The sequence below is a fragment of the Callionymus lyra genome, chromosome 6 (assembly GCF_982586985.1).
Source record: "Callionymus lyra chromosome 6, fCalLyr1.hap1.1, whole genome shotgun sequence".
Classification (NCBI taxonomy): domain Eukaryota; kingdom Metazoa; phylum Chordata; class Actinopteri; order Syngnathiformes; family Callionymidae; genus Callionymus; species Callionymus lyra.
In genome coordinates this window covers 21,911,616-21,928,568 of record NC_141823.1, presented here as the reverse complement: position 1 = coordinate 21,928,568, position 16,953 = coordinate 21,911,616, and the positions used below count along the sequence as shown (strand labels likewise).

General features: G+C 38.3%; 1 protein-coding gene across 3 annotated transcripts; it reads right to left on the bottom strand.

Moving 5' to 3' along the window:
• Positions 1-935: 935 nt before the first annotated feature.
• On the bottom strand, positions 936-16,635 carry nlrc3 (NLR family, CARD domain containing 3). 3 transcript variants are annotated; one of them, XM_087794240.1, is made up of 19 exons: positions 16,501-16,635; positions 15,402-15,541; positions 13,563-13,826; positions 10,899-12,645; positions 10,740-10,826; positions 10,047-10,130; positions 9,623-9,706; positions 9,479-9,562; positions 8,901-8,984; positions 8,742-8,825; positions 8,562-8,645; positions 7,401-7,484; positions 7,237-7,320; positions 6,918-7,001; positions 6,744-6,827; positions 5,812-5,895; positions 1,727-1,810; positions 1,215-1,298; positions 936-1,131 (listed from the first exon to the last, which is right to left on the bottom strand). In XM_087794240.1, exons 2-19 carry the CDS (start codon positions 15,523-15,525, stop codon positions 1,041-1,043), a joined length of 3,405 nt encoding a protein of 1,134 aa, XP_087650366.1. In that variant the 5' UTR covers positions 15,526-15,541; positions 16,501-16,635; the 3' UTR covers positions 936-1,040. The 3 variants fall into 3 exon arrangements, with proteins under 3 accessions (XP_087650366.1, XP_087650367.1, XP_087650368.1); XM_087794241.1 differs by having other exon boundaries at positions 15,402-15,537; positions 16,501-16,622; XM_087794242.1 differs by having other exon boundaries at positions 15,402-15,490; positions 16,522-16,622.
• Between the last annotated feature and the right edge of the window lie 318 nt (positions 16,636-16,953).

The following is a 16,953-nucleotide window of genomic DNA, read 5'->3' as shown; positions in this document are numbered from 1 at the left end:
TTGTTGAGAGACAATTGTCGTCCAGCAGTTGTTGACAGGTCCTCCCATATCCATCTACTTCTACCCACCTGCAGGAGTTGCAGCGAGAACTCAGCCTTCTACACCTCATTTTGAATTTTGCTGAATAAAATACATCCGCGAATGTTTCTGACAAGGACACCTTTCCTGGTCATGTATTCGATTCTAAGATCCTTCCATTTACTGCATCCATGGTCAAAAGATTCCTGCTGTGATGCTGAAGAAATACTGTGGCTGCTCTCACGATCAATGAATGCCACTAAAGTGTATGAGAGGGACATTTCACTTAAGGCTTTATATAAGCAACTATCAGACTGCTTGGTGGAAACACATAATTATGACAGCCCCAACATTTTCCAAAACATTGAGATTCTCTGAGCGGATCTCATCCATCCAATCTTTTTTCCCTCAGCCCTTGTGATAGATGAAACTACCTTAAATTCCTGTGACCTTCCATGAAAGAGCTTATCACTCGCTAACACATTTTTAGAGCTCCAGTTCCCAAAAGAAAGTCTTAATATCCAGGCATATGAAGTGGTGGTCCCGTCAGAAAGACCCACAACATTCCTTTAGGCTGAGCCTGATAAGGTCCATTAGATTGTAGGGCCCGGCTCCACGTAAATGTCACAGTGACAAATGTTGAACAAGGGCTACGTGTATTCTGGTTCTTCGAGATTTGACATCCTCAAATAATAATTATTTTTGCACTGCATATGAATATATATAGAGAGAGATGTTGCTGGTCTTTTTATGTTTTTTAAACCCTTGTGTTATGTCTTGGTCAAGGTGTCCCGTTGGCCCAAAAAACCAATGTGTTTGAGGTATCGATTGTGTTGTCTCTGGGTTAGGGTTGGTTGGATAGTGACGTTTGTGTTCTTGGATTCTTTATGTCGGGAGTAAACAAAAAAATATTTTGAACAGATCAGATCGTTTATTAAAAAAATAAATAATTGAATTCTCAATCAACATGGACTTGGCTCATTCATAAACTACTGCAGATGGTTGTATCAACTCGTGTCCACTCAGATGTCGACCACACAGCATGGAACATTGGCTCTTATGGCATCTGATATAACCTTCGCTCCAGATTCTCCGATGCCATTTCCCTGCAAACTGGACAAACATGTTTGGTTTGACTGATGCATCATCAATCTTAATATTATTTTGTAAAAGTGAGGTATAAGAACACAACTTGCTTTATGTAGGTCAATTGGTGATTTCCTTTTAACGCCGTGGCAATGAAGATGGCTCCATCCATTCCCAGAGAGTTCTCCTGCAGACTGAGGACAACAGCAGGCAGAGATTAGCATTTATTAAGTGATGACATCCCTTATTTTTCTGCATATCTATATTGAATAGAGGTTGAATTAAAACATGCTTTAAAAAAATTATCAAGGAAAGTGCTATGGTGTTTTAATTAGCATTTAAAATCATCATTCTACGAGGCCTGCAGACCTTTATCTGTGAAAGCAAACCAAATGTGGATTAACTCATGAGATATTTAAGTTGTGTATTAAACATACTATGCATGTTTGATTAGGTTTCCTTTCTACTGTGATCTTAAATAAAATTATACAACAAAAAAGGTAATTCCAGGTGATCTTCCTCCTTCCTATTTTCTAATTTCTATTAGTGAAAACTCGCTTTCCTTCCACTCAAATTCTTTCTTATATACATCATGTTCACTTTAAGTAATTTCCAGACTTACTTTAACGACTTAAGGCTTCTGTTGCACTTCAACGCACTCGCCAGTGCCTTCGCTCCTTCCATCCCCACAGTGTTTCCACGGAGACTGCAACGAAATGAACAAATTATTTTATTAAGTAGCTTTGTTCTAAAGTTTTCTTTCTTTTTTTTTTCCAAAACTTTATCTGAAATTGCCATCAAGATATGAAATTGTAAAAGTATTCTGCAGATATATATTGAAAAATTGGAACATTACATTTGGAAACATGTTTTGGGAAAAATTATTTTATTGCCAACCTGCCTTTGCTGGTCTCATACTTTCACAGAGTGGCATCAGAGAGAAATCCAGGTGGACTTTAATGTAGCGTATGCATATATTTCACTACTTTGACGGGGAGATGGTTATGCAGTAGATTTACAATATAAATCAATGATGTGGTTTATGCAGATTAGTCAACATATTGATGTGTTGGACGACAACAAGCAATATTTCTAACCTGCCGTTGCAGATACATCTTTAAATCAACAAACCCAACATGGAAAAATGTTAGTTTAGGGATTTAATATGTGGGCAAATGCATCAACATTTGTGTCCATGGACATCTTCACTGGAGTATCCGACCTCTTTACATTAAAATAAACAAATGTTATGACATAAATGCAGGTGCAAGTGTTTTACTGGCAGTCTTAACATTTAATATTGTAGTAGTAACTCATAGTCCAATGATGGCTTTAGCAAGCAGCCAAGAAACAAAAGGTGATTAAAAACCTTGATATAAAGCAAATAAAAAACAAAACATTTCTGCTAAACCAAAAGTGAAGGTTAACATTTTCAAAAATAACTGGTTTGACAAATGATGGACATTCTAGAGACCTGAAGACCTGTGTGATGTGGAGCAGAATACATTTTTATTTAAAAAAAAAAAATTATATATACTTATATATATAACTTATGGAATTTAATGTACACTTGCCGTATGAAAAAAAGAGAGATTCTAGTGTTTTTATAATACCCCAAAATTAATCTGGGGCGACTGTAAGTGATCTAAACATTCATATATTTATTTAAAGTTGAAAATAGTTAAACACATATCAGTAAGTAGATATGTAGTTGAATAAAGACAAACTTTGTGCCCTTTCATTTAATTCAATTGAAAAAAATTGATTAGTTTATTCTATAAAGACAGTGTCTCTCTTGAAATGCAGTTTCAATACGCATTTTTAACCTGAACCAAAACATCTAACAGAATTATCACTTACACAACATTACTCCTTTAACAGTTAACCACTCCTTATTATATATTTCCTGGCTTACCAGTATGGTGAACCTCTCCCTTTCCACAGGGGTTTTTCCCAAAGCATTTAAACATGCCATTGTGGAGCCTTTGCTCAAAAAGCCAGGCTTAGACCGGACTGACCTCAGCAATTTAAGGCCTATTTCTAAGCTCCCTTTCTTCTCAAAGCTCTCAGAGAAGGTGGTGTCTGAGCAGCTGTCATTGTTCCTGGACCAGAGCGACATCCATGAGAAGTTTCAGTCTGGCTTCCGCAAACATCACTCATCAGAGACGGCCTTACTGAAAGTGTCCAGTGACATCATGACGCCGGCTGATTCGGGTCAATACACTGTTCAGGTTCTCTTGGATCTGTCCTCATCCTTTGACATAGTTGATCACCAGATCCAGATCCAATCAAATGAGGTCTGAATCGGTGGATCTGTTGTGAGTCCCTCAAAGTTCTGTTCTAGGTCCTTTATCGTTTTTGCTGTATTTGATTCCCCTTGGTAAAATCATTCAGAGATTTCCTGATGTTTCTTACAATATTTCTGCTGATGACATCCAGCTCTACTGCTCTTTTGATCCAACTGAGCCCTGGAGGCTGAACATCTTAGTCAATTGTTTGCTAGAAATCAAACAGTTTGCAGCTAAATGTGGAAAACTGAAACTCTGGTTATTGCTCTTGATGATAAGGTTCCAGGCTTGAGTCAATACTTGGGTGACTTAGGTCAGTCTGTAAAACTAAGCCTGAGAAACCTGGGTGTTGTATTTGACAAAGACTTGTCTCTAGTTCAACACTGCAGAAAACTGACCAGAAACTGTTTCCTTCAACTGAGAAAAATCTCTAAAATTAGGAAAATGTTGTCACAACATGATCTGGAGCTTGTAATCCATGTGTTTGTGTCTTCTTGTCTGGACTATTGCAACAGTTTGTTTTCATGTCTTAACAAGAAGGAGCTGTCTCGCCTGCAGTTGATATAAAACTCTGCAGCGAGAATTCTGACTCGCTCTAGTAGAAGAACTCACATTTCTCCGATCCTTAAAACTCTTCACTGGCTTCCTCTTCCTTTAGGATAAACTTTAAAATTCTGGTTCTTACTTTCAGATCTATTCATGGTCAGGCTCCTCCTTACATCAGTGATCTGATCCAGCCTTACACCCCAGCTCAGGCTCTGAGGTCTGTTGATCAGAATCTACGCACACGGTTCAGGACCAGAGGAGAGAAATCTTACCAGGCTGTTGCTCCTAAGCTTTAGAACAATCATCTCTACTCTCTTGATGGATCTACTGACTCCTTCAAGAAACAGCTTAAGACACTTTTATTCGTGGAGGCTTTTCCTTGATTTTCTGAGACTATTTGTCTCTGTGTTGTCTTGACCTTTTAAGTATTTATTTTATTGGGTATTTTTGTTGATTGTTTAAGCGCTTTGTGACCCTGGTCTTGAAAAGCTCTGTACAAATACTAATTACCGTACTTACTTACTTAATATTGGAGCAAAAACTGAAGAATATTTGGTTTTTGCTATTAGTTTGTGACAAATTGACAAGTGTAAAACGTTTTATTCAATAAACCTTTCAATATTACAATACCACAGAAAAAAGATGATGATCTACTTGCACACACATTCAACTGTTTATTTTAGAAGCATGACAGCAAGTGATATGTGAAGCTGTTAAAACCAAATTGTCCGATCCTTGGATTTTGGCTCAGTGACGTAGAAGTGATGTCCTCTGAACTGCCTGTAAGATAGATGGAGGCACTTTGACATTTGACTTCTGTACAGTGTATGGAACAATGTGAGAGGCCTTAAGGGAATTCTTCTTTGTTATAACTTGAACTTTCTGATGAGCACTTACATTTCACAGTAAAATGTAAAATAGTTGTAGAATATAGTCTAAACTATGTATTTGATTTACCTTGTACTCTTCTGTAATTCTACTAACTTGAACTCACCTACAAATTTCTTTAACCTCACAATTTTTCTGGCAAGATATTCTTCTCATGCTGCAGGTTCGGAGTTAACCCACTGTTGGCTTGTAAACGGTGCCACCCAGGACACAAGTTTGATAGGTTAAACTTGTTCAAAAAAAGTGATACATGAATGTCTTCTTATACAGTTTATTACATTTCTCCCATACCATTGTAAAATAACAAAAATAAATGTTTATTTTAAATAGAAATTGAAAATGGCTGGATTTAGAAACATATGAATCATGGAAATAAAAAACACATTATTTATAGTTTTGGGGGCGATCAGCCAAATTATTACTCAAAGTAACTACTACATTATAGCATTTAGAAAACAGATTTTTATATGAGAGAAACTTGATTACCTTGGAGACGTGATGGTGTCCTTGCATGTGTCTGGTTGATTAAATATCCAGTCCTTGAGTTGGTTTAAAAATAAAAGTTCCGAAAATTCTGTTTTCTTGATGGTCGCCCAGATGACAATGATAAAATAAAGCATATTTTCGGATCACATTCGTTTGTACATCATGGTAGAAATATATACGTGCAAATGCTTTATGATTCTGTCAGTTGAAAACTTGTTAGAAATTATGCCAAATAGGAAAAGAGATAGATAAAGGTTGAAGTGTTTTTAAAGTAGTTGTCCAAACCAAAGAGAAGAAAATAGAAGCGAGCAGAACATAATGGTCCACCCGATTGGAAGCTTGAGAGCTACTTGTTCTTCTTAATGCTTCCTCTTATATGTTGTTGAGTATTCTTTGAAATCTGTAATTGCCGTTTCTGAAGCCATGAGCATCATACTTAAAAATAGAACATTGGAATAGTTTTTTGGCCAAAGTAAGACAAGATGCGACTGATACTCACTCTAAAGTCTGGAGCGTCTGGTTGGTCATTAGAGCCTCAGCAAGTGCGATGACACCAGCAGTGCCGGCAGAAACTCCTTGGAGACTGAAGGAATAGCATGACACACAATCACAACATAACTCCGGCAGCATTAAACATCTGTAAGTGTAACAGGATACGATAATAACATGCAGGGAAAAGTCTAAAGCTGACACTCCGGGGAAGAAAATGGTGTTAAAATGTGTTTTTTTCTGTATGTTCTAAAAGTGATTTTAATAAAGTTTTTCTTTAGCACGTCAAGTATAATGTGTATTGTTCTTCGGCTTGTGGTGCAACCAGATATTACCGACCAATGATTTGACAAAAAAAGATTTGAGAAGTTATATATCTTTATATTTGGAGTAGTTGATGGTTAAATGTTTTACCTAAACCTGCTTGATGATGTATGGCTAATCTGTCTTTAATAATAATAATAATGCCTCATTGGTGAAACATAAAATGATCTATCTATCTATCTATCTATCTATCTATCTATCTATCTATCTATCTATCTATCTATCGATCTATCGATCTATCTATCTATCTATCTATCTATCTATCTATCTATCTATCTATCTATCCACCTATCTATCTATCAATAATAATAATGTATTGTTTGCTTTTGTTTGTAAGACAAAGAAAATAAAATGTCACAGAATAGTGCTGAAATAATAATAATTTGTAGTTCTCAAAATACCTCAAGTAACAAATGGCAAACTAAGCACAAAGAGCTGGATCACACTTTTCAAGCCTAGAAAAAGCCTAAAAATCGAAATATGGAAAAGGTTTGAAATCGTCTACCGGTATATAGATATTACTTGTCTGATGAAAGCTCGGTTTCCTTTTTTCTCAAAGCATCCATTTGAGCATCAATTATTCACCTAGCAGTTCACTGGTTTCAGAAGGACATTTACCATAATGTGCGAAGAGAACTGTTGGTTTTCAGGGATGCAGCCAGAGAAATGACCCCCTCGTTCCCGATAGCATTCTCCTGTAAACTGCAGAGGTTGGAGGTCGATTAATTGGTTATTCTATGTATTAAATCATTATTAAGGTCACTAAAGAGGAGTGAGAAAACCCATTCTTACTCCAGGAGCTGAATAGTTGTGTTGGAGAGCAGAGCGTCTGCCAATGCTTTAGTAGCTGCAGATTTGATGAAGTTCCACTGAAGACTGAGAATTGATCAAATAGATTGAAAAAGTGGACAAAGTACATCTGAATCATTTTATGAATCACATTTAGAATAGTAATGTCCCTCTTATATGAATAATTATCAGCCGTTAAAGTGATTGACGCAACAGTATTATTGAATAAAGCGATAAGTAGGAGTCAGAGTTCATGAATTCATATTCCTTTTGTGTTCTGCTTTTAAAGTAACCCCGCAATAAAAATAAAAATATAACTAACTGCAGACTGGTGAGCCCACGGTTCCGTTTTATAGCACTTGCAAGAGCCTGAACTCCTTCATCATGTAAGAGGTTAGCTGTGAGACTGGAATAAAACACACACACACACCATTAACACAAAAAATAATAATACTTCTTGTTTAAAAAAAACGTCAAAAGGCTCACTCAAGAGCTTGAAGAGAGTTGTTGTCATGGAGAGCCTTGGCCATGTTCTTGGCTCCCTCCACACCGATTGAGTTTTCTCTCAAACTGAAAATCATAAAACAAGTTTTGAGTGATTTAGAAGTACAAAATAAGCATAATACCAGTGGTCTTATTAACTAAATATTAAGTAGATTTCATTATGAAACCTGGCACAAGGGGCAACATTATTTTAAAGAGCAACAAATGTGTTAATTTAAGTGTCTCTTAAATTGATCTTATTAATTATTAGAATTAGATAACTCTGGGCATGATGCCAATGTTTGGCCCCTGCTCGTTTCACATCTTCAAATGTGGCCCTTTTCATAAAGAGTTTGGACACCTTTGTCCTACACTCCATCAAATTCCTATTCTTCGACAATTTGTCTTTGTTGTTATTGGGAGTCTCTGTATAATTGTTGACATTATCAAACTGATATCTTTATAAGTCCTTTAAATGTACCTACTTTGAATAGAAAATAGAACAACTGGGTCACACAGAACAACTTGGATTTGGTTCACATGCTCTACAGTAATCCAGAAGATTGCGAACGCACAAACATATTCAGATAGATATTTCCTATTTTAAACTACCCTGAACCTGAGATTCCAGAATTTAAGATACCAAGAGAACGTTTACATTTTAAGCACGTTGGTAATCATCACGCATGCCTTACTTACGGAGACAACCAGCGGATTGAAGCTAAATTTTAACCTGTTTACCCTGACTACTCATTATTTTGTGTAGGTGGGATCAAATTTGGGTGCAGGTACATTCTGCATATTATTTCATGGACTTTTTTCACAAACACATGTGTCATGTGATGGTGCTTTTATAGCGATGTGTATTTAGTAATACATGGGAGAAAAGGGATATCAATACAAATTGCACTTTTCAATTTGCACAGTGCTGATCGGTGTGCCGACTCCCTCGGTTGCTAGGAAACCCCCTTTTTTTTTACCATTTGAATAGTCATTACTCGTGTAGAGATCTCTAGCATTTTTTTATTAACACAACTTTATAGCAGTATGTAAAGAACTTGAACTTGAACTTGAACAAAAAACTGAAAGCCAGCTTAAAAAGCCAGTTTTCTGAATCAAGGATTTTCAAAACAACATTGTGACGTTGTTTACATTGAAACTCACTTCAAGGAGACCAGTCCTCTGTTGATTCTGAGTGCCCTTGTGAGGGCTGTCATGCCATTGTTGCTGATTGAGTTGCTCTGGAGTCTGAAAACATATTGAAGCAGAGCGGTCAGGAATCATGGAAAATCAGTCTTTAATTGATATGTGTGACACGGATGTGACGCTGTGGTTATTACTGACTGTAGGGAGAGCAGAGTGTGGTTGACTGTCAGTGCTTCAGCCAGAGCACATGATCCTTTATCCCCTAGTTGGTTGCTACAGAGCCTGAAATCAAATGTAGAATGTTTTGTTTTTCTTAAGACTCATCATTAGGTCTTTAGTAATCAAGTGATTACATACATGAGCCTTTTCAGTGTTTGGTTTTTCTTCAGGGCAGTTGCAATACTTTTGGCTCCCAAGGGTCCAATGGTGTTCTTCCTCATGCTGCATCATTATAACCAAGTCAAGTACAAGTACACGGCATACAATAATTGATGGAAAAATATCAAGCTAAGTGTGTGAGTGTTATCAAATTTCCTGAACCACAGTTATTTACATGGAAATCATTGCTTGTGTTCAGGGGTTGGCTTGGTCTGAGTTGTGTGTTAACGTCTCAAAGGTAAACGAACCCTGTTCATTAGCAAACAGGAAGTAAATTAACCTGTGAATTCATTTAAGACCATCTGTAAATCCTTTTAGTCCATACATTTCCGGTTGTGAACTTAGTTCTCGCTACCTGGATAATCAATACCGAAAGATGGACTATAAGTTGTGACCGAAACAGCTCCCACTTCAGAGTAATAATGGGACATTCTAAAGAGAAGGTTCTGTATTCTTCTCTCCTCATTATGAGTAAAACTTTTGTGACTTACGTCTCTTACGTCTCCTCTTTGTCTGCGCTGACACTAACTTTGTATCATGTCGGGAGAACAGCTTACTTGAGAGTGACCAGCTTTCTGTTGCACCGTAGAACTTCAGCGATTGCGTGAGCGCCGTCCTCTTCAATAGAGTTGTTCTGGAAGCTGAATCAAACGTAAGTGTGTTTATTTTCTCTGAATGCACTGTACTCCAGTGGCACTCACTTGATCGATGAGAGAGCCTGATTCATTTTCAGAGCCTCCGCCATAAACTTTGCACCTTTCGAGCCAATGTTGTTGTTGCGGAGGCTAAATATAGAACAAATGGGTTTAGATTTTGGAAGTCGACGCTATCAAACATTTAAAAATTCAAGGTGGTAAAGGTCTTTGGGATCACACTGATCAAATTGATCTAAACATGACCCATGTTCCTCTTCCTTCCATTCAATCGACACAAAATGTCACTTTTTCACCTCGGTATAATCTTCCTCTCAGCTAAATAGGAACACACAGGCGAGAGAGCTTTCATATGGTAATGAATTTGAAAGCTCCTTAGTTCATATTTTTGGCAGGTGCAACTCATTATGGCTCATTCATCATTCAAAAAAACAAGTTTCTTATAGTTTCTAGTAACCAAAGAAGATCTTACTTGAGGGACGTTAACGTTCGGTTGACCAGAAGGGCCCGACTTAAGGCTTTGGCACCTTTGCTCCCGATTGCATTCTCTGCCAAGCTGAAGATATAGATAAGAGAAGATATGTGTTAAAACAGTCACACAAATTCAATTTGTCTATAGTGTTTAATTGGATCAGTTTATTTCATTACAAATATAAAAATAAATATGATTTAATTAAGAATAAACTTAACAACCTTGACTTCATTACTAGAAATAAAACAGGAGTTTACACCAAGATGGCACATTAGGCAAGCAGATCCGTGAGCTTCTGGATTGACAGCAAATAACATCATGATTATGATTTTTTTATCCTAAATTTCCAAACAATATAAAGATTTATCACTTAGTTCTTACTGATCAAAATAGAAGTCAGTTTGAACTCCTTCTAGGCTCTGAAGATAATAGACTCTCCTGAAAATCTCTCTACAGAAACTAGGGAACTTGTTTCAATACATTAATATTGAAAAGATTGACTATAAAGTCAAATAAAATACTTAAAAAATATAAAGCTTGTGGAGGTTAACAACAAAAGTTTCAGCAACAATAAAAGGTTGTCGGTATAAATCTGTATTTACCACATGATTTGAATTCATTTGTCAGTTTGAATCTTATGATGACCAAGGTTTAAATATAAATCATGTACGACTTAATTCAACACATCCCTACCTTAACTTTAGAATCTGGCAATCTTTTGCGCTCAGCAAACTTCCCAGTAGCTCCATGACATCATCTTTGAAGTGGTTATTCTCCAGTCTGAAAAGGCGTCGTGAAGCTTGTGATCAGAAATCATCTTAATGTCAATTGAGAGACAGAGCTGGAGCTGACCTGAGGTGACTGCAGTACAGCAGCTGCGGCAGCAGACATTTGACAGTGGAGTAGTTGAGTGAAGCTGTGAGGTTGGTCTGCTCCTCACACTCCGGAGAAACATGCAGCAGGTATCCCAGAACCACACACTGGGCCAGCGTTAACTTCTCCGGCATGGTACCGAACCGTAAATCCTGCTCAATGCTCCATATCATTTCTGTATTTCTCAGCTCCTGTAGGCAGTAGACCAGATTGACAGCCCGCATTGACACAACAGCGCCCCCGCCGGCCAAAAGTCCCTGCAGAAACCCGGCCGCCCAGGCCTTTTGGTAACCATCATCTTTACTGATGGGTAAGAGACCAGCGAGCGGTTTCTGTGCCATTGGACACAAGAGTCCGGCCAGAAAGCGTACAAACATATCCAGGTGGCCGTCCTTAGCCTGCTGTGCATGCTGAAAGGCGCTTCGGAAGTGGTTTTGGAAGCCAATTTTGGGCCAGGACATGGCGCTTTCCGAGAACAGGTCGAAGATCGCCCGCTTGGAAGACACATGGTAGAAGGTGGCGGCAACAAACTCCTGCATCGTCAAATGAATAAATCTGTACGTCGTGCACAGACAAGACTCCTCACATATGAGGAGGCCCGCGCCAAGACTGCTTTGGACCATCAACGGATCGATTCCATAAAACCTGAGGTCCTGCTCAGTGAAGGCAAACTTATGCTTAAGGAGTCCGTAAAAGGCCATTCTCCCAAGATTTCCAAATAGCTTGCGATAGTTTCCGTGGATCTGCTCCGCTTTTATCGGGTCCCTGCCTCTCGCTTCACCGACTTCTGCCTTCATGGAACAGAAGTAGGAATAGAGTTCAGTACAAGTTTTTGGGAGCATCTCTTGAACTCCACATTGAAGGATGTAAATCAGTGTGTCCATCAATATCCAGCAAAAGCGGGGAATATAGCAATTCACCATCAAGATCTTGTTGGACTCCAGGTGAGCCCATATTTTTGAGGCAAAATCTTTCTCCGGGCAGTGCTGAATTATGAAGTTGTGAATGTCCTTTGTGGAGAATCCTGGTATTTCAGTCACACGGTCTACCAGTCCGCCAGGTATAAGTGAGGCCACTCCTGGTCTGGAGGTGAGCCACACTGCTACATCTGGAAGAAGATTTCCTTGGATGATGTTTGTCACTAAATCCGGAATGCTCACCTCTTTTCTCGGGTCAGTGCAGGGCATGGCATCGTTGAAGTTTAATGTGCAGCAAAATTCATCTAAACCATCAATGATCAGTAATGTCCGACAAGGGCTTGTGAGAATGACTTCCGGTTCGGTGATGTGAGGAAAAGCCATCTTTACCAGCTTCTCAGCTGAGATTTTCTCAAGAACGTTTAGCTCACAGAAGCTTAATGGCAAGATCAAGTCTATATCTGTACAAATATGGCCGAGGCTCCACTCTCTGACAAAACGTCCAACATGCATAGTCTTCCCAATGCCAGCCACTCCAACCGTCAGAGAGACTCTTGGAGGTATGCTGACCCGAGTCATTGGCTCCAAAAGTTTGGACAGGTTTACCTGCCTGAGTTGATTCCTTCTACCTCCATGAGTCGCTGCCACCTGCATGACATCGTGCTCTTTTTGTTGGAGGTCAGAAAGTCCATCAATCAGGAGTAAGGATTTGGTGGGGATGTCCAGTGAAGTGCAGTTGACGGACTCTTTGTCTTTGAGCTGTCCATGTCTTCTATCAAGAAATTCTTTGTGCTGCTTCACCATGCGATCTGTTCAAATACAAAAGAAAATCACTAAAATTGCATTTTAGAATCTTTATATAAAACTAATATACAGTTCATTTGTTGTAATCAGATGTTCAAAATGTACTTTTGTGTTGGAGATAATGAAATAATAAAATGACTACTTAGACTTTAGCCTCGTAATGAAATCGATTAACAACATGCATTTAAAGACTTAGAGCAATAAATTAACAGAAAATATAACCACCTCAGATCAAGACAATGACAGATGCTCATAAACAAAGAGAAATAAGACAGTTAAGCCAAAATACACAGAGGCATTGTTTTAGTCAACATCCGCTATAGCGCTTGTATGGATAGAAGAAGACTCAATCCACTGCATGAAACATCTTGAAATATCCTAGAGGCTGCACAGATACAACAAATAATCTTTATAATTTGGAGTCTTGACAGTGTTTAGTATTGAAAACCTTCCTGCGCTTTTTCGCAAGTAAAAATCGTCATTGTCTCCAATCACCCGGAGATGGGATCATACCGTTAGCACTTATGCACCGCTGCAGGGTGGAAAACAAGTTGGGGATCTCTGGTCTAAGAAATTGGACGGTTTTGTGAGGCCTTCAGTAGACAACTGAGAGAGCCAGCGAGTGAATATTGGGATATTGCTACTCTGGATGATTGGCAGGGTATAGTTTGAGAATTCCAAATCTAAAACATAAAAACCAAAAGAAGACAAGCATGACCATAAGAAATAAAGAGAAAAAAACAGGTGGTAGGAGAAGAGATTGAATGTGTAGGAGGATGAGAGGAAAGCCAAAGAAAAATGAGCAGAAATTGGATGTTGGCAAAGTAAAACAAGATAGAGTTGGAGACTGATCAAGGCATCGGGCAAATCATTAAGTGGTTTTAAGAACTTAGACAATTCTGAACATTTCCAAACTTCCTACCGTGGTTTACAATAAGCCGAGCCACATAATATTGAGAGCTTTCGAGGAAGTCCTGCAGGGCTTCCCTTGCCTCGTTGTCTTTTCCATTGATGATGGCCAGGAGCAGGTTCACCCGCTCGTGCAACTGACCTACATCTCTGACCCTCGTCTTCTCCGATGGACTCAGCACCTTTTGTTTTTGCAGATGGGTTAAGAGCTCCTCCAGGAAGGATGCCGAGATGAATCGTAGCATTAGATCTTGATGCTTTTGGACCCATCCATGGTCTGAATCAACAAACATGTAAAAGACAAACTCTGAAACAGATAATGACTCAACACACAAATATAAATCTAAATAACAAATAGTTCAAATATTTTACGCAACCCTTGAAGTATAAAATAACCCAGAAAACTCCTGAACATCGTAAACTATCACAATTATGTATTAGTTAGTTATATAGCTGTGTAAATGTATACATTTTCAGAGTGATGCTTATTATTAAATGGAAAAGTCACTTTCAATGGCCAAATTTTCCGTTCATCCCTAGTTGTACAGTAATAGCATTCGGAAACTTTAAATAGTACGTGCACTGATAACCCAGAAATATTTCAGGTTTTAAATGTTGTTGCTACTCGGGTTGTAGGAGTAAAAGTGGATGAGAACATCCTTTTTTTTTAAACAACTAAATAGGTGGAGAATAAACTCTTGCAGCCAGACATAGATGTCGTCTGTAAATGAAGCCTTTCAGTTGAGTCATCATCCATTTATGTTATCTGAGGATGAATGTTAGCTGGGATTTAATCAACCCTTTAAGATCTGACATGATGGACACCAGCGTGAGCTAAGAATTGTTCAGGCGATACGTAATAAAAGACAGCTCGCCATACCAATCCGTTTGCATGAAGTCTTAAATTTAAGAAAACTTAAAGCACTTCTTAAAGGTTCTTTCCATAGATGTGATTTTAAGGGTCCATAACATGAACAACATGAATATTTCGTGTGGCCAAAAATCACTTTTGTTTCCATATTCTTCCATAGATTCTATAAGAATATAAACTAATGCTATGTTGGGATTTTCATAAGTGGGTCCAACACTGGCGCCGTTCTATGATGTAATGATTGAGACCCAAAGTGCATATGCAGTGGGTGCTCCTGTACTCCATGTGCATGGTCCATTTTGACCTGATGCAATGAAACTGGAGTGTACGCAGAAAATAAGGGCGACAGGAGGGTTAACCGTTTGAATTGGATCTGGGCGTATCATTTTAAAATGAATATTTATACCCAGTTCCACCATTGCGTCACAGATAATCAATTCAAGACAACACAGAGGGTGTGTGTGTCCTCAAGTAGAACTGAAGAGGCCTTTGATTACCTGTTTGCTTCACAGCTCACACCCTATTGATGCTCGGCTGATAAGGAAACATTCTTCTTCCCTCTTTCTTTTTCCATCCATTTGCTTCAACCCTCACATTTGCATTAATCATTCTGCAATGAAAGTGTTTTGGGCCATACATCGGTGTGTATCAATGGAGGCTCAATGTCCTGATGGACGTCGACTTTTAAAGATTCCTCCAGGTCAAGTGTCACGTCATAAATAGCACAGAATCTGCCCTTTGTAAGTAAGTAAGTAAGCTAGTAAGTAAGTAAGTAATATTTATTCATATAGCGCTTTTCGAGACCAGGGTCACAAAGCGCTTAAACAATCAAAACAATACTCAAAAAAGTACATACTTTAAAGATCAAGATAATACTGAGAACAACACAGGAGTTCGAGAATTTGTGAGCGTAATAATGCAGAGCACCCGTGTTAGCAGTGTGGCAGGTGTTCCACCCTCTAGCAGATGACATATTCTCACCCTCCATTTGTGATTGCGTAGAGGTAGATGAGGGATTTGACTGTAAATCCAGGTAGCAGTCGTCCTGCCACATGACGCTTGTTTTTCGGCTGAGAATCGAATCATTATAAGCACTCTTCTCCATGTGAGGTCTTTCCTGTCTTGCGTGGGAATGAGAAAAACACATTGCATCATGATAAAGTAATTAAGCTGGAAATAGAATATAAAAATACATGTTTTACAGAAATTTAATTGTTAATTTTTGACAAAATAAAAGAAAGAAGTATCTGGCGCTGTAGCATAAAGGGGGGAATCGTTTCTCCCACACTATCTTTGATAAACACAAATGAATATGCAGGAAAATAAATCATTAAAATCAAATTTTATGAAGTACAATGATTAAAACATTTATATTTTAAACAAAATAAGCAAAAGGACAGCCAGTCTAAACTACAGGGAAACCATGAGGCAAATGAAGTATTTATAATGCAAAATTGACACATTTAAAAAGGATAGCGGGCGCAGACCTCTGCCAAGCAGGATAAGCGTTGAACTATGACATTTTTTAAACTGCCAGAATACAAGATCATGTCTTAGATTCATGCGTTCAGTCTGGCACCATTCTCGGAAGAGACCAGAGACCACACCTAACTCTAACACTAACCCTCGACTTTAGAATTTCTGCCTTTTTCAACAGGTTTCCTAACCTTAAAATGGGTTAAAGAAACAACCCATCTCATCTTCCATGATGGAAGACTTTTCATCTTCACCTAAGCTGAGAGAAAAGCTGCCGTGGTCGTGGTGGCTGCACTGTGCCGTGAGTCTGAAAGGAAGCCACTGAGGTTTGAGTTTCCTGTCTGCAGTATCATGAGAGAGTGCACAACCTACCAACAACTTGTTGACTTCTGTTGTGCTGGTATCTTAGCAAGTTGACTTACTAACTAACCAAAAGAGCAGTAATGTCTGTTTAACAAACAATATTTTTGATCATGCTACATTTATTTCCACTATTCTACAAATTGTGCTACTACAGAGAAGTTAAAAAAAATACGTTTTTTTTCATTTTCCGTGATACATTCACAATAACCATTAGAAAATAAACAGATGTTAAAGTACTCACCACAGATGTTGAAGTACTCACCACGGGGTGGTTCTGACACAGCCACTTTAAACGGTAATCAACATTTGTAGATTTCTTTAGAGATGAGTTTAACACACATAGAGAGAAACTAGATCCTTATGCAAAAGACGCAAACTGAAAATGCTGCTTGATGGTGCATCGATTTCCTGTCACATCCTCTTCCTGTGTTGTGGTGTACAGAAATAAGCTCAATTCAGTCAGATGAGGCAACAATATACACATTTCCTGTCAGTGGTCCTAATCTTGAAAAAAAACAACAACAATCCAATTTGAAAATTCGTTCACATAATTAAGCTAGTTTTTTCATGTGATCATTTGAACCACTGCACTGGAACAACAGCCAAACTTACCTGTTATTATTTTGCTTTTAGCAACTCAAACACTTTTTCTTTCTTCTCCTCCTCAAGTTATTGCAATAACCACTTGTCAAAA